This window comes from Spea bombifrons, chromosome 7 (assembly GCF_027358695.1).
Source record: "Spea bombifrons isolate aSpeBom1 chromosome 7, aSpeBom1.2.pri, whole genome shotgun sequence".
NCBI lineage: Eukaryota > Metazoa > Chordata > Amphibia > Anura > Pelobatidae > Spea > Spea bombifrons.
In genome coordinates, this window is record NC_071093.1 from 981,055 (window position 1) to 1,004,315 (window position 23,261).

Sequence of the window (23,261 nt, forward strand, 5' to 3'; positions counted from 1 at the left end):
TCAGTCAGCGACGGCTCTGTTGCTCCCTCGAGGTCATCACACGCTGCCTGTGTCTGAGCGCCAGGAAATGACATCATATCCCGGTGCTTGGAATCCGCCTACTGGGAACACGGCTCTCCAGGCCTGCAGTGTGCACAGCCCGGGGTGGGGAGGGGTTGTAGGGGGTTGTGCTGGGGTCCTCCACCCCGTGGGTGCAATAACTCCCAGAGTGACATAACCTGCCCCATATGTACTTAACCCGATTCTGAATGATGGTCCGATCGGTCTGCCTGACCAGCGATCTATTAATCATTATATATATATTTCTGCAGACCTTATTAAAGAGAAATGGCTGCCGCTGCAGACCGGAGGGTGCTGGCGCTGGCGTCTGAGATAACGGAGAGCAGTGCCCGGGATGTCCCGGTTTTGTTGCTGAAGCTGAAAGGTGATGGGAGTTGGTGAGTAGGAGTTCTGTTCACTTCGCGTTCGGTCGGGTTTTAACGTGACGCTTTTGTTCCAGAGTTTTTAAGCCTCGTGCCCCTCGGGAGTGGAGAACAGAAGAAGCTGAAGGAGGATCTGTATAACTACGGCCTTATTCAGTACTGCGTCCTGGTTCTGAAACAAGACTATAGCCGCGTTCCTGGCAGCTGGGCGACCGCCGCAAGTATATCTGATATACTCAGGTAATAAAATAACAGCCATCCAGAAATGCCTTTAACTGCTGATAAGAGGTCTCAAGATGACCAAATCACAGTAAAGCCGAGTCCGACCTATCAGGGAATCGATAAGGGTTGCTACTGGCTTCGCTTTGGGACGGTTTCTCTGTAAGGCGTTACAGTCATGCTTCTGTATAAGCACCACAGGATAGAGGCATTATTATTTAGATATATCTGGCCCGATATGATGAGATTTATTGTTTCTCTTTTGGTTATTGTATTTTCTGCCGTTATATCTTCCTGCCCCGTAATTCTTTCTAGCGGGTGCTGCGTGGGACTCGATCCCAACGGTGACGCCGAAGAGTTCTACAAAAAGCTCCTGCCGTCTGCTGTCCAGAACATGCTGGTTTTGGGAAGAAGGATTCAAGCTCGTTTTGTCCGGTCGGTAAAGGTAAGTTAGCTGTTAATTTGCGTGTAATATCTTTCAGGTTAGCTAACATCTTGCACAACGTCTGCTGTGGACTGTGACTCTCTTAATGCTCAGCCAGCACAACCCGGTCCGGCTTCTAACGGAGAAAATATGCTGGAACTCAGGCTCCTGTACTAATATATAATATATGGGACCGCGAGACTGGAGAGTTTCTGTTTACAGCCTCAGCTTCTGAACTGAGGGGTTCGTTCACACAAAAGAATCTTAATGTATCGAGCGCGTGCTTTCAGAATGATGCCAGAATCAAGGAACTTGTAGAGAAAATGAATTCTTTGTTTGCAGATTTTTACTGCAGTTCAAACGTTTCTCAGGCTTCATTTTCTTATTTTCTAGGACAAGGAGAAAGGAGAATTATTGCGCAGTTTTCGGCTGGTGATGGATTCCCTGTGCCGGCTCTTCAGACACCACACGCTACTGACCAGTACCGGTAAATCCCACTGAATTTCATTTAGCATTTATTTGGGCTATGATTGATATTTAAGTCGTACAGCATTTGGTTTATGATTTTTTAACCATTTCCCATTAATCTCTTGTGGCGAGCTGTTTTCCTGTGGGTTGCCCGATACTGATTGCCGCTGTGTCAGTTTTGCAGCAGGAGCATTTTCTGCAGTTGCTGATGACCGATGATGTAGAAACCGGAAGCGATGTGATGTCAGTGCTGCAGAGCATCATGCAAGTTAACAGGTGAACGCTCTGCTCCTTCACATGGCTGGGTCACACGTGAGCAAGTAGTGCAGGGAATTGGGTGATAGAGCGAGCAATTAACTATTCATATGTTTTTAACTGTCCGTGTGCATTGTCTGCATTATGGAAACTATAGCCTTGTTAATCATTTGAAATATAAATGCCTTTTTTATCACTTTAAAGTGGTTTGTCACATTTGTGTAGGTAGTTTTTGTGCATAAGTAATTATTCGTTTCCAACCAAAGATCTCGCTTTGTCGTTGGCAGTGCGGTACTGAGCAGAGTACCAGAGGATGCGCTGCACTCTATTTTGGATGAACTTGTCTACAAGCTTTCAGCATCATCTAACCCGGTCACCGGACACGCTGCCACCAGATCGCTGCTCCGAATGCTAGAAGCTAAGCCTGACGTTAAGTGGATGATGGCGGCACGATATAAAGGTAAATCGAACCCAGCTTCGTTCTGTCTGCTTCATAGATGAAGAGGTTAAACCTAGAAGGTGTTTTACTTTGAGAGATTGGGCATGGGGGCAAAACTGGACAAGGTGCACATACATTAAAAACGCTTTTAGGATAAATTTAGAAAATTTAGAAATCCTAACATTTATGGTCTGTCTGCTGTGCAGGTCTTCGGTCGCTGTTGAGCAGGCAGTGGACCGGGAAAGGTTTTGGCCGAGAGCTAAGTCGTCTCCTGGATATTTTGTGCTCTGGCTCCTACCAGCAAGGAGAAATGCAGGTAACGTACACACGAGGCCGGGTAACCACTACTCCTTAGTATGATACATTTTAAACTTGTAAAGATTGTGCCAGACCCCCATTGCTCTGTTATAAGGGGTTCTGTTATTGTTGTCTTCTTTTTTTATATTATTTGGTGGATCCGTTCCCTTTACATTATTATGTGGAATAAAAAAAAAAGCTGTCTGCCACCTATGTTAAGATTTTTCAAAACAGCTGTTTTTTTATATACTTTCCTGCCCAAAATAAAGAATATCTCTCACCAGGCACATCGTCTGCTCCTGATTTAAATCTACTGCTTTATGACTGGTGCAGTACTCAGGGAAAGTGGGGTTTAGATGCGTTCTCTCAATTTACTGAGCTTAAAGTTCAAACACTGAACTCCGACTCAAATGAGACATTTAAAAAATAAACACAATATTTTTCTATGTGTTATTGATTCGTGTAAGTTTTGTATATTTTGATGACAGATCCCAATTAACTAACTTTAGACTAATTTGTACATACTCTAAACGTGGGGTTTTTCAGTTCCTGTGGCCCCCGTGGCCCCCTGGGAAGTCAGTCCGGACGTATAATAACGCATTATGTTTTTGCAGAGACTACACCAAGCAGCCCGTAGCATTCAGGCCGTGTGGAGGGGATTTCAAACCAGGAGGAGGGTGAGGAAGCTCCCAGTCGCTGTGACAACTTTACAAAGGAGTTTTAGGTACAAGAACCCCATCCGGTCCTCTAAAATGTGTTTATCCCGTGAATCTGAAATATCAGTGCTAATAAAAAAGCACCAGCTACAAAACGCCGAAAAAATGGATGCCATTCGTGCAGAGAAATCGTGGAAATGAACGCTCGTTGCTGTCGGTCGTCGGACGGCTCCTGTTTATTGCTGATTCAGCAGCAGGTATCAGTAAGAAAATTCACAAACAGAAAATTCACAAACGTCTCATTCTGCTGCTTCTAATATTTTTTGTTATGTTTGTTTAACACGTTGAGGTTATTTGGGTTACTATTAGGCCTTTCCAGCCGACTTACAACTAAAACAACTTGATTGATATCTTTATGCTGATTGGAAATCCATCATTACAGTGATTTTAAAGGAAATATTACAAGTGCTGCTTATCTGTAATATCTATAAACTCCCAGTTTTCAGACTAAAAGAACACACAGAGTTATATCGTTTTCCCTTCATTTTACGTCTTATGTCTGGTGAGATAATGAAAAATTTTAGAAAATTGAGTGCGCTTTTCTGTTCTTTTTTTTTCCTTCTTTTTTATTCTAGAGCTAAAAAAGAACAAGAGCTGCTTTCCCTAAAGAGAAAGAAGGAGGAAGAGGATCTCAAGCAGCAGCTGCAGCTCCAGAGAGTGAGAGCGATGAGGATGTTCCGTGAGAAGCAGCTGAGTCTGCTGGAAATAGTCAGTGCAGGTACATGGACTGCGGGAAATAATCCGCGCATGTACGATGTTACTTCAATGTAAATACATTGGCTGTGTTAGCAATCTTTCTAAACCTAGACTGACGGCGATGTCCCCTCTTTAGGGCAAATGGATAAACACATTCAGGGGACGCAGGAGACGTCTGCGCTACTGATTCAGAAGCACTGGAGGGGACATAGAGAGAGAAAGCGCTTCCAGCAGCAGAAGGCGCTTCTCAAACAGTACAAGGCGGCTGTCACCATCCAGAGAGCAGTCAGTGTCTTAGTTGAAAGCGTCTCGAACATCCTTAACATTTGCAGCACGCACCCTGCGCGTTTTACCTTAACCTGTGTCTGTTCGTGCAGGCGCTGAGGTTCTTAGAAAAGCGCAGAAAAATCCGTGATTCTTTATTACCCTGGAAACAAATGCGGGAACTAACTGACGAGCAGCGGCTTCGTTTCCAGCAGAAAATCGACACTTATGTCCAGCTGCACCCAGTAAGTTACGTTATAAACGCCATGGCAGGCTGTTTGTTGCATACCGTGAAACTGCACCTCCCATCATGCTCAGCGACCGTGTGGTACTGAGCATTGTAGGAGTTGTACTTTCAGCTGTCTTTTTGCTGACCCCTTTGTTGTAGATTTCTCTGCCATATTCAGTGCTCATAGAATTGTTTCCATGTAAAATGTTGAAACAGTTGCTGTCCTCACACGGCTTTACATGGATACACATGGCTTTACATGGATACACATGGCTTTACATGGATACACATGGCTTTACATGGATACATACGTTTTACACGGCTATCCTCGGCTGTGTTCTGTGGGCTGCTTGCTGAGTTTAATGAAGTTCCTCAGGGTCTATTTTAATAAAGTAATGCAGCGTATTTGTTTTCAGTTTTGTTTCAGCTTCACTTCTACCTTTGGGAAAAAAACCAGGAACATTTTATTATTCCTTTAAACAAAGCATTTTCTGTGATTAGAAAAATGATGTATTTTGCAGTCAGCCTGGGAATAGTTTTTCAGCAGTAAATCCACATCCAGCCTCTGAGCCAATAAGTCATTTGAAGAGATGCAGGTTTCATCCACCTATTATGACTGCTGCTACCCCATGACAGCCAAAGGGTTACATTTATGGGGGGGGGTACAGCTTTAGTCTGATAACGGTTACTTTTCATACTGCGCTTCCCTGTAGGCCCAGCAGAGGGCAGCAGAGCAGAGCCAGGAGCTGCACTTACAGGCTCAGGAGAAGTTGGGTCAGCGCCTGCTGAGATGGAAACTGGAACAGGATGGAAACCAGCGCAGAGAGGCCATGCTGGCCCAGATCAACACCCACATCAGCCTGCTGACAGGTACGGGACGCCATTAACACCCGCATCAGCCTGCTGACGGGTACGGGACTCCGTTAACACCCGCATTAGCCTGCTGACGGGTACGGGACGCCATTAACACCCGCATCAGCCTGCTGACGGGTACGGGACGCCGTATAACACATACAGGGGGCCTTCAGCTAGCGTTTGTAAGAAGGGGTCACACACTCATTGCCGCTAAGCCATTATCGCACGTGCCGCCCCCCCCCAGCTTGTAGCCGTTCACCCCTCAAAGCCTGATTTCTGTTCCAGGTGCCCCAAGTCTGAGAGAGTCCTCGGCAACGGATGTGGACGTCTTCACCAGCCGATCGGTCCCTGTGGCTCTGAAAGCCCGAGAGGCTCACAGCACGATGCTGAGACGCAGCCGGTGGCCCTGGTGGAGGAAGCTTGGTGAGGAATTTACAGAAGAAGGGGACGATCTCCTAAATGCGATCCCAGATATGGAGCTCGGGACGTTATTCATCGCCGGCACAAACACCGCTGAGGATCCGTGACTGGATTCCCTGAGCCCCCGTGTCTCCGGATACATACGTGGTGAAGAGATGCAGATGTGCCGTATGGTTCATACGTGTAAACGGACTTATATGTTTTTCTATGAAATATTTGTTATTGATTTTTGTTTAATTTGTTATTAAATCTAAAATTTTGCATAAAATTCCTGTCACTTCTGCTTAAAAGTTTGTAATATTGGCCAAATCATTGCCTACTTTCTCCCGGTCCTCCCTTACAAAGACTGTGACAACCAATTATATTCCATCAATGGGGAGGAATAATCCTGCAGATCCTGAGAACAGGAATTAAAGACGGCTGCTCCCGTCGGATGCGCATCATTTTATAACGTGCAGATCTGCTGTCAGTCCGCGTGCCGCGCCAATCCGATGGTTCCGGGGCAGGAAGAGATGTGATGCGAGGGGGCATTACACAGCTACATCTACCCCTACCCCCCCCGTTATTACATTTCCAGCAAACTGCCCCCTATAACCGCTTTCCGCCATTATTACGACAAAAAACTATTATTTAATATATTTCTAATAAATCAGGAAGATGTTAACCCTTTAGTCGGGGAAAGGACAGGATCTGCTCTCCGCGGGATTGGTTCTTTAGCCGCGTGATATGTGGGTGTTCTAATAATCGCACATTTTGTAACATTCTTATTAATTGGATCACGAATGCCTGTCTATTAATTAGCGAGAAGCCGCATTCTGTGGCCGCCGAGTTAATTAGCGATAAGTACGTTTCCTGCGGTCCGATGAAATATTGAAGCCGGTTTTTTTTTGCTTGCGTTCAGCGAGAGATTCCTGCGGAAAGCGCGTTCGGAACGCTCTGCGGTGTCGTGGAACGTTTCCATGCGCATCTTGCTTACTGGAGGCGCAGGGAGCGTAATGCGATTCGTATTTACTGTTAGCGTCCGGGGAGAAATCTCTGCTTCATCTCATAAAATAAGACGGTTTTACCCTTCGCCTGCTGGGCCACGCGTGTCTCATTGTGTTACCGTCATGGCCGGCAGTCAGATGATAAATTAAGACCGTGCACGAGTGACCCTTAGTGTGCATGGGACACCAGTGAACAAGCAGGGAACCTGAGCCGAAGCCTGGTTGTCTGGAATAATCATCATAAAGCCCTCAGGACGCAGTCCGTGCCCAGGCGCCCCCCACGAGGACAGATTCGGTGGTCCCGTGTGCTGCGGAAATGGCAGCGTCTTGCGGACTGGATGCGTCGGGGACTCATTCATTCTGGGGTCACGTGATACGGTTACTCAACCCACTGCAATTCTCCAGTCCCCTGCCCCCTGTTACCGTGGTAACGAGTTAAACCAAACGAGCTGCCAGCTTTGCCCTGCCCCGAGACCCCGAGGAAGGTATAGACGTGAAACGGTGGAGGGCTGCGGCAGAGGGGACGGCAAGGGAGAGACGGTAACTGGAGGAGGAGGAGAGACAGAGGACAGAGAGGGAGGATAACAGGAGGAGGAGGAGAGACCGGAGCCGAGAGGGAGGAGGAGGATCTCATTCTCAATGCAAGAGACGGCACCGCAGGACCTGCACACAAAGAACAGAGCGAGGAGCCTCCAGGACAGCCTGACACGCAACGATCAGGTGTGTTACACGCCACCGGACACACGCAACGACCAGGTGTGTTACACGCCACCGGACACACGCAACGATCAGGTGTGTTACACGCCACCGGACACACGCAACGATCAGGTGTGTTATACGCCACCGGACACGCGTAACAACCAGGTGTGTTACACGCCAAGCACAGCACAACAACCGGACACACTCTGGGGACATCACACAATATACACAGAGCGCACGCTATACACACGTATAATACACACATGGCAAGGTGTCACCGTACAGTCACTTCCTAACACGCACGGATCCCTGGGCACAGACGGCCGGCACCCCACAGGGTCACCCGCACACAGCCTGACGTTACGGTCAGAACACCCGGCGGACCCCAGCGGACCCCCGACCCAAACACAGCCGGTACCAGCCGCCCAGAGAACAATGCAGCCGGTGGACATACTGCGTGTGGAGCGGCCGCTGCCACGGAGCGCCGCAGAACCCGTGGACCTTCCCTGTGAGCGCGGTAAGCAGGGGGTGTGATGCAGCTGCGCATGTCTTTGTCTTAGCGTGATATTATTATTTAGATGTCGTGTCCCGCGGCGCCGCTCTACGGGCAGGAGAAAGGAATAGATGGTTTTCGCTGGCGCAGGGAGAGACCTGGTTCTAAGAGCTGACAGTCTAAAGGCACCTGAGGGGTTGTGTTACAGGGATGGTGCAGTAACGTGAAGGTAACCCAACCCCACATGTCGCATGTAACCATGCGCCTGCAACTCGGTGACAGCTGGGAGATTCCTGACCTTCGCTGGCGTGACATGAATGGTGACCTGTGACAGGGGACTGCTAGCGGCTATTGTTCACGTCACAAGGACCTGGCCACGCTGCTGACAGAGGCTACCCGAGGCTTAACCCTTTCCATGCCTAGGGGTCTGCCCCACTGACGCGTGTCACCCGTCATTCACAGAGGCTACCCCAGGTGGTGCAACCGCTCCAGCACCGAAAGGGTTAACGCGGTGGGGGCTCTCGCCTCGATCGGGTTTTACGTTTTAGGTGAAAATCTGTCCTTTCTCTTTAAAGCCGACCCCCTGCGGCCCTCAGCGTGGACCCTCGCAATGAAATATCTAACGATCGCAAGCGGTGTGAACGCCGATCAATGCATCGAGCCGCCTGCGATGAATAATTCAGGATTATTCTGCAGGAAATTGCGTTAAATTCCCGTTCGGCAGATTTTCGCGGAATTAACTGCTTTTTTGGCTTCCGCGGAATGCGTCGGATTTCCCGTTTTTTATTGAATCGCTTGGGTTTTGGCAGAACGTAAGAACCGGCCGGCCGCTCCGGTCTCCATCTGAGAAGCACTATTTTCAGTCCTGGGACTTGCTGACGACGACTGTATAACTCGGGCATTAGCATGTTACCACCCTTGCTGGGAGGTTATTCCATGCATTTACCTGAAAGCTTTCTCTGTGTATTTTCTTTAAACTCAAACTTTAAGTCATTCTTGATTCATGTGAGAAATAAGCCGGTGATATAACGCAGGCGCCTCGCGGCAAATGGTGCAGCTCGAGGACTCATTTGATCACCACATGTCGGCCCCTGATGGCCCCCCGTCTAGTCACCCATTTTTTCCAGCTGTAGAGACTCAAACCTTAATCAGTCGTTGGTCTCGTCTTAGATTCAGGAGCCGTGTATCTAGCCCATGCATGTTTAATACCCTCCAACACTTCTGCTGGGAGTCTGTTCCACTTACCCACCACCCTCTCAGTAATTTCCTTCCACAACATGTAAACCTCTGACCCTCCAATCCTTACAAATGCTCCCTGCACAATGTATAGATCAAAAAGCAGGTTGTATTCACACATTTAGCGAGTCATTACATAGAATCTTCTCGATGGCCTATTAAAGAGTTAATATTTTGAAGCTCCTCGGGGGCGGCTCATTTAGAAAGTTCTGCCCGTGGGGTGCGGTTTGTATTGTTATAGCGCCAGCAGATTCCATAGCGCTGTTACAGGAGGGAAAAGTACAAATATTTACGACAATTTAATCCAAAACAATAATATTCACAATATTTCCGTGGCTTTAATTTGTCAACAAAAGAGGAAAACAAAGGAGGATAAATTCATGTTTTTTGATGTTGATGTCATCGAGATTCTGTTGGCAAACAATGCGGGAGACGAGCAAACAGCGCAGGGGGGTGGGAGCCCGGCAGCCCCCGGCAACATCTGCCCCTGCGCCCCCCCCCCCAAATTACTATTCTGATCCCTTCATCGGCGTCTTCATTATGGGTTTAAACGAAGAGAATGGAATAACGAGTCTGCGAATGCGTGATATGCGGTATAATATGATGTGATATAGGATGTGATATATATAGTGTGATATGCGGTGTTATATATGGCAAGATATATATGGTTTAATATTGTGTGAGATGTGGTTTGATATAAAGTGTGATATATATGGTCTGAAATATACGGCGTGATATAAGCTGTGATATGTGGTGTGATATATATTGTATGATACATAGTGTGATATATATTGTATGATATATGTCGTGATATATGTCGTGATATATGGTGTGATATATGGTGTGATATATATTGTGTGATATATATCGTATGAAATAAGATGTTGTATATGTCGTGATATATGGTGTGGTATATGATTTTATATATTGTGTGATATATATGGCGTGATATAAGTTGTGATATATGGTGTGATATATATATCGTATGATATATGTTGTGATAAATTGCGTGATATATGGCGTGATATTAGTTGTGATATATGGTGGGATATATATAGTATGATATATGATGTTATATATGGCGTGATAAATGGCGTGATATATGGCGTGGTATAACTTGTCATATATGGTGGGATATATATCGTATGATATATGATGTTATATATGGCGTGATACGGTTTGCCCTCATTTAGGTGTCTATGAATAACCTATCCTGATAAATATTTAGGTTCCGCTGCTTCTATGGTCGCATCCTAAATACAACCAGCGCAAAACTGGCCTCGGTGAAAAAATGAGCCCAGATCCCCGGCACCCAAAGGGTGAATGATTGGCCCCTGGGAAGTCGCTTTATTTCGGCCCCCATAAGCCGCAGAGCCGCCCGAGGGTAACGCAGCCGGCGAGTCCGTGATCCGAACTGACAGCGTTCCTGACGCCGGCGGCCAAACTGCAGCCCTGGGAACACCGCGTGACACCATTCACAACTCCACTGCCCAGCATGCCCGGCGGGAGGCGATGGGTGGAGACAAGGGGCGGGAGACGAATGGCGGGAGAGGAGGGGCGGGAGATGAATGGCGGGAGACGGGGGGACGGGAGACGGGGGCGGGAGATGAGGAGCGGGATACGAGGAGCGAGAATCGGGAGAGGAAGGGCGGGAGACGAGGAGCGGGAGACGGGGGGCGGGAGAGGAGGGGTGGGAGACGAGGAGCGGGAGACGAGGAGCGGGAGACGGGGGGCGGGAGAGGAGGGACGGGAGACGAGGAGCGAGAGATGGAGGCGGGAGATGGGGGGCGGGAGACGAGGAGCGAGAGATGGGGGGCGGGAGACGAGGAGCGGGAGACGAGGAGCGGGAGACGGGGGGCGGGAGAGGAGGGACGGGAGACGAGGAGCGAGAGATGGAGGCGGGAGATGGGGGGCGGGAGACGAGGAGCGAGAGATGGAGGCGGGAGATGGGGGGCGGGAGACGAGGAGCGAGAGATGGGGGGCGGGAGACGAGGAGCGGGAGACGAGGAGCGGGAGTGTCATTCTTAAATAGTAACAGAATAACCAATTTGTTGAAATAACAGAGCTGGAGATGAATCTTAATTTTGGTTTGAATTCAGGTTTTTTTGCGTTTAATGGAGGCCTAAAGAGACCTAAACGCTTCATTACCGAGTGGTTTCAAACCTTGTGGAGGAGCGCTAAACCAGAGAGCGCTAAACAACAGAACCCCTCTGAACGCACCGGGCGCTCGATAGAAATCAGGATTCAATGGAGGCTAAAAATAAAAAAAACACTGCGGGGGGAGGGGGGGCGAAGCGCGTCGGGGAGAATTACTGCAAAAAAAGTTCATGCCTTAAAAACAAAAAAACAAAGCGCTTTATAAAGATAATCTCTTTATGACGAGAGAGACGAGCTTTGGGTAAAGAGACAAACAGTTTCGGTAAAGAGACAAACAGTTTGGGTAAAGAGACATACACTTCGGGTAGAGAGACATACAGTTTGGGTAGAGAGACATACAGTTTGCGAGAGGTGGCGCGCATGGTGGTCTCGCCTGCGTATGTTCGGTTCGTGTCTCGTTAAGACGCTGAGGATGATTTATCGCTCTCTGCAGAGCTTAGTAACAAAGCGACCGCCAGACAATAACTCCGAGCCGCTGACGGCCACAGCTGGCCCCGGCGACTAAATTATTAATCAGATGTGGGATTAATGACCGCATACCTACCAAGTGTCCCAATGCAGTCCCTCTCTGGGCCTCATATCATTGATGCCCCTCTTCTCTAGGAGCTCAGAATGTTTGCTGGGTAACCGTCTATCAAAGAGGGACTGGCTAAACTAAACTAGGACACTTGGCAGGTATGCCGCTCAGTCCGGATTTGCCCCCGAGAGCTCAGGGCCGCTCGGGACGCTGGGTATTAATGCGAGACGCTCTGCGTTGGATGAGAGTGATGAGGATAATAATCTTTTTGTGTAATTAAGAGACGGACCAATAATTGCCCCTCTCGCTGCTCACCCCGCCTCCCTCTGTTTGTTTGCCCCGCCGGGGTATTGTGCTGCGGCTGGGGGCGCCGGCAGCGAGTGATTTATCAAATTACAGAGCGAGAGACGGCAAAGAGACAGCAAGGAGGGTAACTGGCGGCGCGCTATTAACCCGTTCTGTGCCAGAGACGTCTGCAATATGATTAACGCTCATACCGAGTGACCCCGATCTCACGGCCTGGGGTAAAGGGGCAGATTGACTGGGTTTTTAGTCCCAGGGTGTAGGGGTGGATTCGCTGGGTTTTTACCCCCGTCCCGTGGCGGATTCTCAGGGTTTTTACTCCCAGGGTGTAGGGGTGGACGGATTCTCAGGGTTTTTACCCCAGTCTCGGGGTGGTTTCTCAGGGTTTTTACCCCCGTCTCGGGGCGGATTCTCAGGGTTTTTACCCCCGTCTCAGGGCGGATTCTCAGGGTTTTTACCCCCGTCCCGGGTGGATTCTCAGGGTTTTTACCCCCGTCTCGGGGCGGATTCTCAGGGTTTTTACCCCCGTCTCGGGGCGGATTCTCAGGGTTTTTACCCCCGCCCCGGGGCGGATTCTCAGGGTTTTTATACGCCGCTGTCCGTGGTTCTGAACTTTTGGCTGTCGGTTGCTATTAGTTATATGTATTTAGGAACCGGCAGCTTCTTATCTTCCTGTTCTCAGGATTATTCCTCCCCGTTAACTTCTCTCTCCCCTATAGTTAATTATAGGACGGGGCGGCCACATCTGGGGGCATTATGGACGATTTAATGTATTCTTTTTCACCCGGGGGGGGGCGGAGGGTTTCTGCCCCCTTTTCTCTCTCTCTCTCCTCTTCCTCTTTTTTCTCTCTCTTCTCTCCTCTTTTCTAAACATTTTATTTATCGCTGTTTGGGGCTGAACCCCAGATGTAAAACGCGCAGCATTTGCTCCTGAGACCCCTGTGATGAGCGCGGCCCCTCCGGCCCCCCCAGCAGAGACAGCAGCCTCGGTGTGACATTTGCTGTCTCCTCTCTGCCAGGCGTTAGACTCCAAGCCGTAACTCTGGGTTCACAATTAGCATGCGGGGCGAAGCCGTCCATCAGGGGCCGGTGGCATTTCGGGTGAGACGGCTCATTACTCGCGTCACTTATTGTGAAGGCCAGGCCCGGCTCTCCCACCTCTGCCTGGCTGCCGCTTCACTCGTCGCTTCCACCGCAGCCTCACCCTCCATTCATACTGCAGCCTGCTGGTTAACCCCTTAGCTGCTCACAGTCCAGCAATACATCAAACTCTCATTGTGATTGGTTACTGCATCTGTGGCTAATGAGCACTGCAACTCCTATCATTCTCAGCGGTCGAAGTGAGCTAAATCGGCCACTGGTGCTAATTGCGGGGGGGGTGAAGGTGTGGGCTCCCAGCGGGGGTGGTAATATCTGCGCGTTATTATATGCGACAGAACCTTTTGTTCCGAAGCGCGTGGATGAATTAATGGGACCCCGCGGAACGATCGGCGCCCCCGTCCCGGGTCACGCTCTGCATCAGTAAACGGTGACCTGTCAATCAGCGGTGTCACCGAGAAATTCCTCCCCAGTCCGTCCTCATTATTTTACCCTCAGATAATGAGGATGAGAAGATGGCGCATCGTTTAGCCTCAGCGTCGGGTTCATTAATGAGGGATCGTTAATATTCCGCCGGGACGCGCTTCCTGATTGGCTCGGCTCTCAGTCAGACCTCTAGAATTCTGCAACCGGCTGGCGATTGGCAAACGAGATAATAAGAGGGCGACGGCCGGAGACCGACACGATGGGGAGGGATAACCATACTACAAGAGCGGCCCCTGAGACCCTGAAATATTAACCCTTTCATAGCCTGTCATGAAGTGGGCGGAGAGTGGGGCGTGCCGCAACGCTGCTGCCGCCAATCCGAGTTTCCCGTTAATGACCCGGAGACCCAGGGAAGCGACGTTTACCCCGAGTCTCCGGGCTAAACCCGGACAGCTCTCAGATATGATAATGGGGAGCAAACGCACCAACTGGGGGGCTTATATATGATCCCAGCGGGGGGGGGGGTAGGAAGGAGGCAGCCCCAGACTTTGTGACTCCGAGAATCTGCCCCTTCACACTGAGATTGGGGCAAAAACCCCAGGAATTGTCATAACAAGTTTAGTAAGAGCTGTTGCTCCTCGCCCCGTACGGTTTGTATTCTTGGATGGGACAGATTTGCTTGAAGGAGGCGAGACTGGCACCGAGATTGTGGATAGTTGGCAGCTATGAGTGATTGAAGCCGTTTGGGGAGTGCGGTTGGCGCCCAGAGCGCCGTTTTATTCCGTCGTTTAATTTCTCAGATTACAGACAAGCGCTCCCGGCGGACGGCTTCAGTCCATCAGCGGCGGGCGCTCGGCTTCTTGGGAGTATTAACCCGTTCACTGCCAGGACCAGCGTTCAGAACAAATACACGGACAGTTTACTACAACATTTAAGACGCCGAACAAAAGACGAACGCAGCGGGGCGACAGTCAGTGACGGCTCGACGTACGACCAGTGAGGGCGGCAGCCAAACCGGGGCACAGAAAAAAGAGAAAATAAATGTTATTTGTTATTTATTTATTCAATTTAAATCATTTTTGGATTTTATGTAAAAGTTATTTACACCGAAGGAACCAACAGCCCCCTTATTTATTTGGGGCAACAATAACCCGGGAGGGGTTTCGATGCCCAGATCATCGTCTGATGCCATTGAAAGGGTTAATTATGAGATATAGTATTAGTAACCCTTCCATCTGTTCTAAGTAAATGATATATTCTTTCCCCTGGGGTTTAATAAAATGCTGCCTCTAATACCCCCCGAGGGACAGGCTTTATCGATCATAATAGGGGCATCGGGGGGGGGAACAGGGAGGAGAGAGGTGAAATCAGGAGGAGAGGATGTCTGTGATGGGCTTTTGTGGGGTCATCACCGGACCCCCTCGCCCTCGTAGCCGCTCATATTTCACAGATAAATGGTATTAAAGCTGATTGAGTGAAAGGTAGCCGTCCAGCCGGGACCCCCGTGAGATATCTCTGGGGGTCTCAGAGAATTGACGTCTCTCTTCTTGTTTTGAAGGGTTGATCGGCAGACATTGACGTCGCTCCAGCGCCCTCCGAGGTGGAAGTGCCACGTAGTGAGTACCCGCCGGCCTCCTTCCATGTTATGGACACGGAGCATCACCGGGAGCCATTCTCGGGGGGGCGTCCTTGTCTCCTCCAACATCCGTGTGCAAATCTCCCATGTTCATCTGCTATGACATACATCCGCGACGATGAAACCCACCATTCCAGCATCATTTCCAGCCCCCAGACTCATCGGCCGCGCTCAGACCCCACGGAGACGTCGCTCGGCAGCATGCATCCATTAAAGAGCTTAGAGAGCCATCACTGTGGCATAGGGGCTTTTCGCCCCGCGCAGGGGTATCATGCAGACAGCGCCACATCCACCGGCAACGAGACCACCAGGCTGTATCGGAGTCTGGAGAACATTCCCTGGACGGCCATCTCTGAATCGAGTCTTGACGCTCACTATAGGAGCCTGGACGGTGACTTTAACCTCCATTGGCGAAGTTCCAGGCCCTCGCCTGAAGCGTCTGCCGAGAAGGTCTCGCTCCGGCACGTGGCCGATATCTGTGGCCATTCTGCGGAGAGAATAGTCGGACATCGAGACCCGACGGCGCCTCCCGTCCACCAGTGGCTCCTTCCTACAACAGAAGACAAAGTCGCTCATGGCGACGCCAAGCGAGAGCTTAAGGAGAAGCTGAGAACCCATAGCTCCAAGATGGTGGAACCCAACAGGCCTCTACGGACGCCGACGTACGCCAGCAACCGGGCGGCCAACGTCCCTGCGGAGAGCGCCACGCGCCAGCGCTGCAAATGCAGACAGACGTGCGGCTCGGCGGCCACCGACAGCACAAACGCAAGGAGATGCGCGAGCCTCGTGCGCTACGGGACCAGCCCAGAGCGCATCAAGCAGGAGGCCATGCGCAGGCTCCAGCTCCGAAGGCAAAACAGCTTCCCCGATCTAGCGCTTCCCGACGGAGACAAGGAGAGCAGCGGGATGGTCAAATCCAAGACCGCCGAGTCCTTCAAAGAGCAGAGGCCGGGTTCTGGCTCATTCTGGGAAGCGGATGCAGCCAAAACCGCCCCGAGCCTCAAGGGCAAACTGTATCTACCGACATTCGAGGAGTTTAAAAGGATGCGCAGCAAGGAGACGGGCGCCGGGGCAAATAGCGACGTCTGCCAGGAAAACACGGAGCGCTCGTCCAAAACGAAACCCGGACCAGGCGGAGGCCGAAGGCTGCCGGATATGGCGGAAAAGCGCAGACCGGGTAATGATGACACAAGTGCGTTAGTGCCAGGAACTCGTAGTCAGGCCCTCGGCGACCCGGTGGAGACGTCCCAGAGCGGGGGCGGCGTTACGTGCGGCCCCGTCATTGCACCGCATGGCTCGTTAGGCGGCAGAGCTCAGTCACCCCCATACCGGTTCGCTTCCTCCGCTCCCATTTGCTCCGGCCCGGTCCCGAGGTCTCCATTCCAGGCGCTTGCCGTGCGCGGTGAGAGAGACGAGCTTGTGTTGTGTGAGCCCAATGTGTCTGGTGGCAAAAAAACCGTGGCTGCGCAGGCTCAGACCTCTGAAGCCCGTTCTCCTTCTTGCTGTCCATCTCTGCTTTTAGAAGCCGCTGACCTCTCCGGCTACGGAGCCAAACTGCAGAGAATGAAGGACGGCCTCATCGGCTCAGCCCTGGATCTGATCAAGAAGAGGTAACGACCGGCCCCTGCATAATGTATAGATAAATCAGTGACCGGCCCTGTATAATGTATAGATAAATCAGTGACCCGGCCCCTGTATAATGTATAGATAAATCAGTGACTGGCCCCCTGTATAATGTATAGATAAATCAGTGACCGGCCCCCTGTATAATGTATAGATAAATCAGTGACCGGCCCCCCCTGTATAATGTATGGATAAATCAGTGACCGGCCCCCTGTATAATGTATAGATAAATCAGCGAGCCGGCCCCCTGTATAATGTATGGATAAATCAGTGACCGGCCCCCTGTATAATGTATAGATAAATCAGTGACCGGCCCCTGTATAATGTATAGATAAATCAGTGACCGGCCCCCTGTATAATGTATAGATAAATCAGTGACCGGCCCCCTGTATAATGTATAGATAAATCAGTGACCGGCCCCTGTATAATGTATAGATAAATCAGTGACCGGCCCCTGTATAATGTATAGATAAATCAGTGACCGGCCCCCTGTATAATGTATAGATAAATCAGTGACCGGCCCCCTGTATAATGTATAGATAAATCAGTGACCGGCCCCCTGTATAATGCATAGATAAATCAGTGACCGGCCCCCTGTATAATGTATAGATAAATCAGTGACCGGCCCCCTGTATAATGTATAGATAAATCAGTGACCGGCCCCTGTATAATGTATAGATAAATCAGTGAGCTTTAACTTCAGATCATTCTAATGTTCCGGAGCGTTCAGACTCCCATCAGGACGGGTTCTAGGACGGGGTTCTCCGCCGCGCAGGTTCTAAGCCGTTGCTGATGGTGTTACTTTCCTCCCAGCTGCAGCGCTGAAACGGCCGCCGAGCCTCTGGCAAGGGTATCATGTGACCTTCCGAAAAACGATACTCCATCGCAGGAGGAAAACAATCGATCTCCGGCTGTCTCCATGGCAACATCGAGCCGCGAGACCACGTCGGCTAACGGGGTCGCCGCTGACGGCAAATCCAGCGTAAGTGTCATTAGGGTGGGCAGCGCCCGGGGGTCCCGTAGTGCAAAATCAGACTGTAAAGGGTGGGCTGGCGCCTGGCGCCTCCATGTCAATCATTTCAGTTTACAGAAGCTTTGCCTGCGACAGCCCGCCTGCCCCGAGACCCCCGCGTGTCAGAGCGAGGGGCATTTAAAAATAACCTGCAAAGGTCGCCCTTCCCTGACGCCTCGCACGGTCCCTGCAGCTCAAAGCTCTCGCCTTCCTCTGATGTCATCTCTTTTCTTCTTTTACCTTTTCTTCCTTTTTTGGGGGGTTTTCCTTCTCGCTGCAGCTGAAAGCTTTTGTTATTTCTACAAAAAAAGAGCTTTTCGGTCGGTATTTTTGGTGAGTTACGCGGCTCATTAGCAGCGGATACTCGGCGGGGGGGATTAAGGCTGTCTGAGTGTGACGCGCAGGCTTAGGACCGCCGGGGCTCTGCACGCAGGCGACAGCCGGTGATCAGAACCAATAATATATCAGGATCCGTCACAGATCTGCGGGAATCCATGGACAAAAATATTTGCCAGAAAAACTTTTCTCTCCCACCCCTCTCTCTCTTTTTTCTCACCCTGCCTCTCTCCCATCCCCTCTCTCTATCTTGTCTCCCTTCTCTCTCCTATCCTCTCTCTCTCTCTCTCTCTCTCCCATCCCCTCTCTCTCTTCTCTCCCCGTCTCTCTCCCATCCCCTCTCTCTCTTCTCTCCCCGTCTCTCTCCCATCCCCTCTCTCTCTTCTCTCCCCTTCTCTCTCCTATGCTCTCTTTTTTCTCTCCCCGTCTCTCTCCCACCCCCCCTCTTTTTTGTCCCCCAATATTGAGACCCCGCAGTCTTTCCTGATCATTTTTATCCCGCAGAAACAAGTGATACGGAAACCCCTGCAGATGACTCTTATTATTAATAATCATTATTATTATTATTACAGAATAATCGTGAAATATGGTGATAAATCAGATTACAGACAAAAGCATAAAAATTATCACTAAGTCCTCAGGAGATTCTTTTTATCTTTCTCGTTCCTGCGATGCCCTTCTGCCTCCTGCCCCCGCCAGTGGTCAGTCACCCACCTACCTGCCCCAACCTACCTGCCCCAACCTACCTGCCCCGCCAGACCCTTCTGGGCCGCCATCTAAGCCGCGATCTCTGTAAATAGCGGGGAGTGAGAAATGTCGCAGGGAGCGGAGCCGGTGGGTGGGGGGCTCTGCCGGTCGGCTCCTCTCCTCCGTTCCTCCACTCCTCTCCTCGGCTCCTCTCCTCGGCTCCGCTGCTCTGCAATGCAAAGAGCGCATGCGTTACTGGAATGTGGAGGGTAACGGCTGATTTGTTGCGCAGGTCTGCAGCCCCGGGTGCCGGAGATCCAGCTCGGACATGAGCCACGAATCGGCGGAGACGGGCAGGAGCCAGCGCGGGTGCCGCTTGCGCACCCATTTCAGCGACCCCATGCCGACGGACGCGGTGAAGCGCAAGCAGCTGGAGCTGAAGATTGCGGCTGCGGCTCGCCACCATGCGCAGCGCAGGAGGCAAGACAGGGATAACGGTACCCGCCATTATTATCCTGTAGTCCAGGGGGCCGTGATTGTATTTAGGAATATGAATAAAGGGAAACTTTTTTTTATTCTTAGGTTATAACAAAATCTTTTACTTTAAGGAGGAATAATCAGATTCAGCGATTACGTTATTTTCCTTTCCGGCCATTAATTAGCGTTTTCTGCTTGCCCAGGGCCGGTGCTAACGAAAGCCAACACTACGACGTCCTGCAGCTCGGGGAAGGATGGCGGCTGCACCGCCGGACACTCTCACCGCTCGCGGCATCGCTGGAGCAACATCAGCAGCCTCAGCACCGACAGCGGGATAGTCGGCGTCAACGACGACCGCGAAGAGTATGAAGCCCCCAGGCCGGCCAAACCGGGGGAAGTGGAGAGAGCCGACAGCGGCATCGGGGACGCGCTGTCCAGGAAGTGGAGGGCCAAGGTGGCTGAGGCTGCAGCTTCTCTGGAGGCCTGGGAGGCTCACCGCCCGTGCACCGACTGCGGAGAGAGGGACTCGGCCGTCGACATTGAGAGCCGGGGCAAGAGACGGGAGACTCTGTGCAGTAAATGCGTAATGCGCAGGATGGAGCGCAAGGAGGCCATACTGGAGTTCGTAAACACGGAGTCGAGCTACGGGGAGGACCTCAGGATAATCAAAGAGGAATTTTACATCCCCATGCAGACCGCCGGCCTTCTGACACAAGACCAGCTACAGATAGTGTTCAGCAACATACAGGAGCTCATCGACCTCAACGAGAAGTTCCTGGAGGTCCTGCAAGAAGAAATCGAGCAGTCTCTGGATCAGGTACATCACTGATACTTTGTTACCATTTCAGAGAAAAGTCTCCCATTCCTGAGATCCTCCCCGGAGCTTCCCAACCCCCCCCCAAAATGTTACAGAGCGATCGGTCTAAAATGATAAGACCCATCGAGGGTTAATTAGGAACGACTGATCTCCACATGCGATACGGATGATAATTACTGCTTACATTTTCTTCAGATAAATACAATATTTGAACGTTATTACCTTTCCTGACGGAATGGTGTCTGGGGTTTGCGTCGGCAGCTCCCTGGGTAATCTTTAAAATGCCGCAGATACCCGGTTTGGGGTAAAATCTGTCCCATGAACCCAAAATAGATCAGATTCCAGAACAGGAACATAGAAACATAGAATTCGCTGGCAGATAAGAGCCGCTGGTCGCCTCCGAGGGTCGTTGCCTCTCTACCGCCTGGTACCATGAAGGCGATGGGCAGACAAGCGGGTATCAGGGGTTTTTATCTGTCCCCGTTCTCCTGTCCGCAGGGCGATGATGACTTGATGACCGTGTGTATCGGCGAGGTCTTCCTGGAGTTTGTGAACATGTTACCAGCGTTCCAGGTCTACTGCCTGCAGCAGTCGACCTCGGTGGCCACGCTCAACGCTTTGGAGAAGGAGAAGGAGCTGCTGCGGTGAGACGCCCTTAAAGTGTCGCCCCAAAAGGCAAGTTTTTGTCTTTACATCACGCTTTTATTCTAAATGATGTTTATTTTTCTTTCCTGCTTTAGAATATTTCTGGATGTGTCTCAGAACGATAACACGGCGCTGAGACGCATGAACCTCCGCTCCTTCCTCATGGCTCCTTTACAGAGGGTCACCAAGTACCCGCTGCTGCTAAGTCGAATATTGAAAAGCACCACAGAGTTTCACCCGGACCACGGCAGTCTGTGGGAGGCCAAGAGCCGCATCGAGTCGCACCTGGAGCACATCAACATGAAGACCAAGCAGGAGGGGAACCCCTGGACGCTGCGCTCCTTCCGCAGAGACAGCAGGAAAAACAGGGAGGTGACCAACATCGAGATGAGGGAGATGGCCTTCAAGCACATGGCATGGCCGAGAGAAGAGACGCGGTTTATCAAGGAGGGAGCTCTGCAGATGGCACAACCTACCGATGGCCAATGGGTCAGGAAGGGCTGCAAGGCTCTCAAGTTCCAGAACGTGCAGGCGTTACTGATGGTGAATATAAGGAGGACGTCTGAGTCTAGCCTCGAAGGCAGCTCTGATAATCAGACCGTGAAGGACGCGGTCTTAGTTCTCATCAAAGACAAGAGCGGTGGCAAGTTTGTGATGCTTAGGGACCCCCTAAAACTTGGCCACTGTGTGGTGTCCTCCGACCCAGACTGTGAGGAGACCTTCGAACTTCTTGAGATCAGGCGCGAGGGCTTTGTGTTCCGGGACGGAGACACCGAGCGAACTCAGCACTGGTACAGACAAATCAAGAACTATTCTAGGGAGCTGGGATCATGGAAGAAACGTCGAAACGCTCTCCCGAACATCATGATAAGCACAGCGCAGAACAGATTCTAAGCAGGGCACAGAGCAGGTCCCGGACCCGGCACAGAGCAGGTCCCGGACCCGGCACAGAGCAGGTCCCGGACCCGGCACAGAGCAGGTCCCGGACCCGGCACAGAGCAGGTCCCGGACCCGGCACACAGCAGGTCCCGGACCCGGCACACAGCAGGTCCCGGACCCGGCACACAGCAGGTCCCGGACCCGGCACACAGCAGGTCCCGGACCCGGCACACAGCAGGTCCCGGACCCGGCACAGAGCAGGTCCCGGACCCGGCACAGAGCAGGTCCCGGACCCGGCACACAGCAGGTTCTAAGCACGGCACACAGCAGGTCCCGGACCCGGCACAGAGCAGGTCCCGGACCCCTATATGAACTGAACAGGGTTTTTATGGATCCCTACCATCTGCACAGAGATCCGCTAAGACAAAAACCAGTGGGGGGGCACCGCATCTCATAGCATTTAATCAATTTATGGGGTTAAATCTGTCCTGACGTCCTGGCTGCAGAACCGAAGGAGACTCGGTGGAAATGCAGAATGAGGACGTTCAGGCAGAAAAAGATACTTCTGGTTGGAAAAATCTGTAACTGATAATTTTTTGCACTTTTCATTCCTCAGTAAAGACATTTTAGTAAATAAGACACTTTCAGATAAGGAATTGTGAAACTTCTGAGCCTCTCTTTATTAACCATTAATGCTGTGCGATTCATTATACATCCCGCTGACATTGAAAGGGTTAAACACTATCAGGTTTTCTGATTCTATAATTTTCTGGGTTTTTTTATATTTACTGCAGGTTTCTCCTAAGAAACGTTTGGTTTTCAGGTGGGTTTTTTTTTTTGGAATTGATGAAAATAAAAGCAAAGCGGGGGAAAAAAAAAGATAATGGAGACGTTTAACCAAGGGCAAGCCGGGCTCGACGCACGGGGTATCTTACGTGTGCGTTACAGGGGCATCTGGCTTAAATAGTTGTTTTTAACTGTTTGAGAAGCCAGTGACGGAGCAATAATCACCTCCCCGGCACCTTAACATTATCTGTGCTGAAATCCCAAATACTGCAGAGGAACAGAGCAGCCGCCTGCGTTCATTAAACAAAGTCTGGGGTAGAAACATAGACTCTATTGGCAGATCAGCCCCATTCGGCCCCCGTCTAGTCACCCGTTTCTCCTGCTGTAAAGTCGTTGGTCTCGTTTTAGATTCAGGAGCCGTATGTCTATCCCATGTATGTTTAATACGCTCACTGTATTATCCTCTACCACTTCTGCTGGGAGGCTGTTCCATTTAAACGCTAAATTCCAGTTCTACCCCAACATGCTGAACATGATCCCTGAGCCGTAATAAACTAATCCGCCCTGAAGCACAATAGGCAGGTGGTAGGTAAATGGTGGCTCCTTGGAGCTTTGCCCATCCCTTTAATGCCCCCCGTAGACTCAGCAGAGTGGGCATTCCCTACAGCGAGGCCGAAGCCCCAGGCACACAGGAAACCGGGCTGAAATCCAACACTTGTCCATCACCGATGTCCCGAGCCACTC

At 50.8% G+C, this 23,261-nt stretch overlaps 2 protein-coding genes across 3 annotated transcripts; both read left to right on the forward strand.

The window, feature by feature from the left end:
• The first annotated feature begins 327 nt into the window (after nt 1-327).
• Nucleotides 328-5,972, forward strand: IQCB1 (IQ motif containing B1). The gene is made up of 13 exons (XM_053471921.1): nt 328-424; nt 500-662; nt 957-1,086; nt 1,459-1,552; nt 1,710-1,809; nt 2,076-2,248; nt 2,434-2,543; nt 3,139-3,248; nt 3,816-3,958; nt 4,073-4,221; nt 4,314-4,445; nt 5,143-5,299; nt 5,570-5,972. The coding sequence occupies exons 1-13, from the start codon at nt 328-330 to the stop codon at nt 5,809-5,811; spliced, it is 1,800 nt and encodes a 599-aa protein (XP_053327896.1). The 3' UTR covers nt 5,812-5,972.
• A 1,804-nt stretch (nt 5,973-7,776) lies between these two features.
• On the forward strand, nt 7,777-21,831 carry LOC128502169 (uncharacterized). Of its 2 annotated transcripts, XM_053471917.1 has the most exons (8): nt 7,777-7,906; nt 15,178-16,657; nt 16,778-16,865; nt 17,692-17,860; nt 19,206-19,410; nt 19,594-20,207; nt 20,706-20,851; nt 20,948-21,831. In XM_053471917.1, the coding sequence occupies exons 2-8, from the start codon at nt 15,265-15,267 to the stop codon at nt 21,744-21,746; spliced, it is 3,414 nt and encodes a 1,137-aa protein (XP_053327892.1). In that variant the 5' UTR covers nt 7,777-7,906; nt 15,178-15,264; the 3' UTR covers nt 21,747-21,831. The 2 variants fall into 2 exon arrangements, with proteins under 2 accessions (XP_053327892.1, XP_053327891.1); XM_053471916.1 differs by having other exon boundaries at nt 15,178-16,865.
• The last annotated feature ends 1,430 nt before the right edge of the window (nt 21,832-23,261 follow it).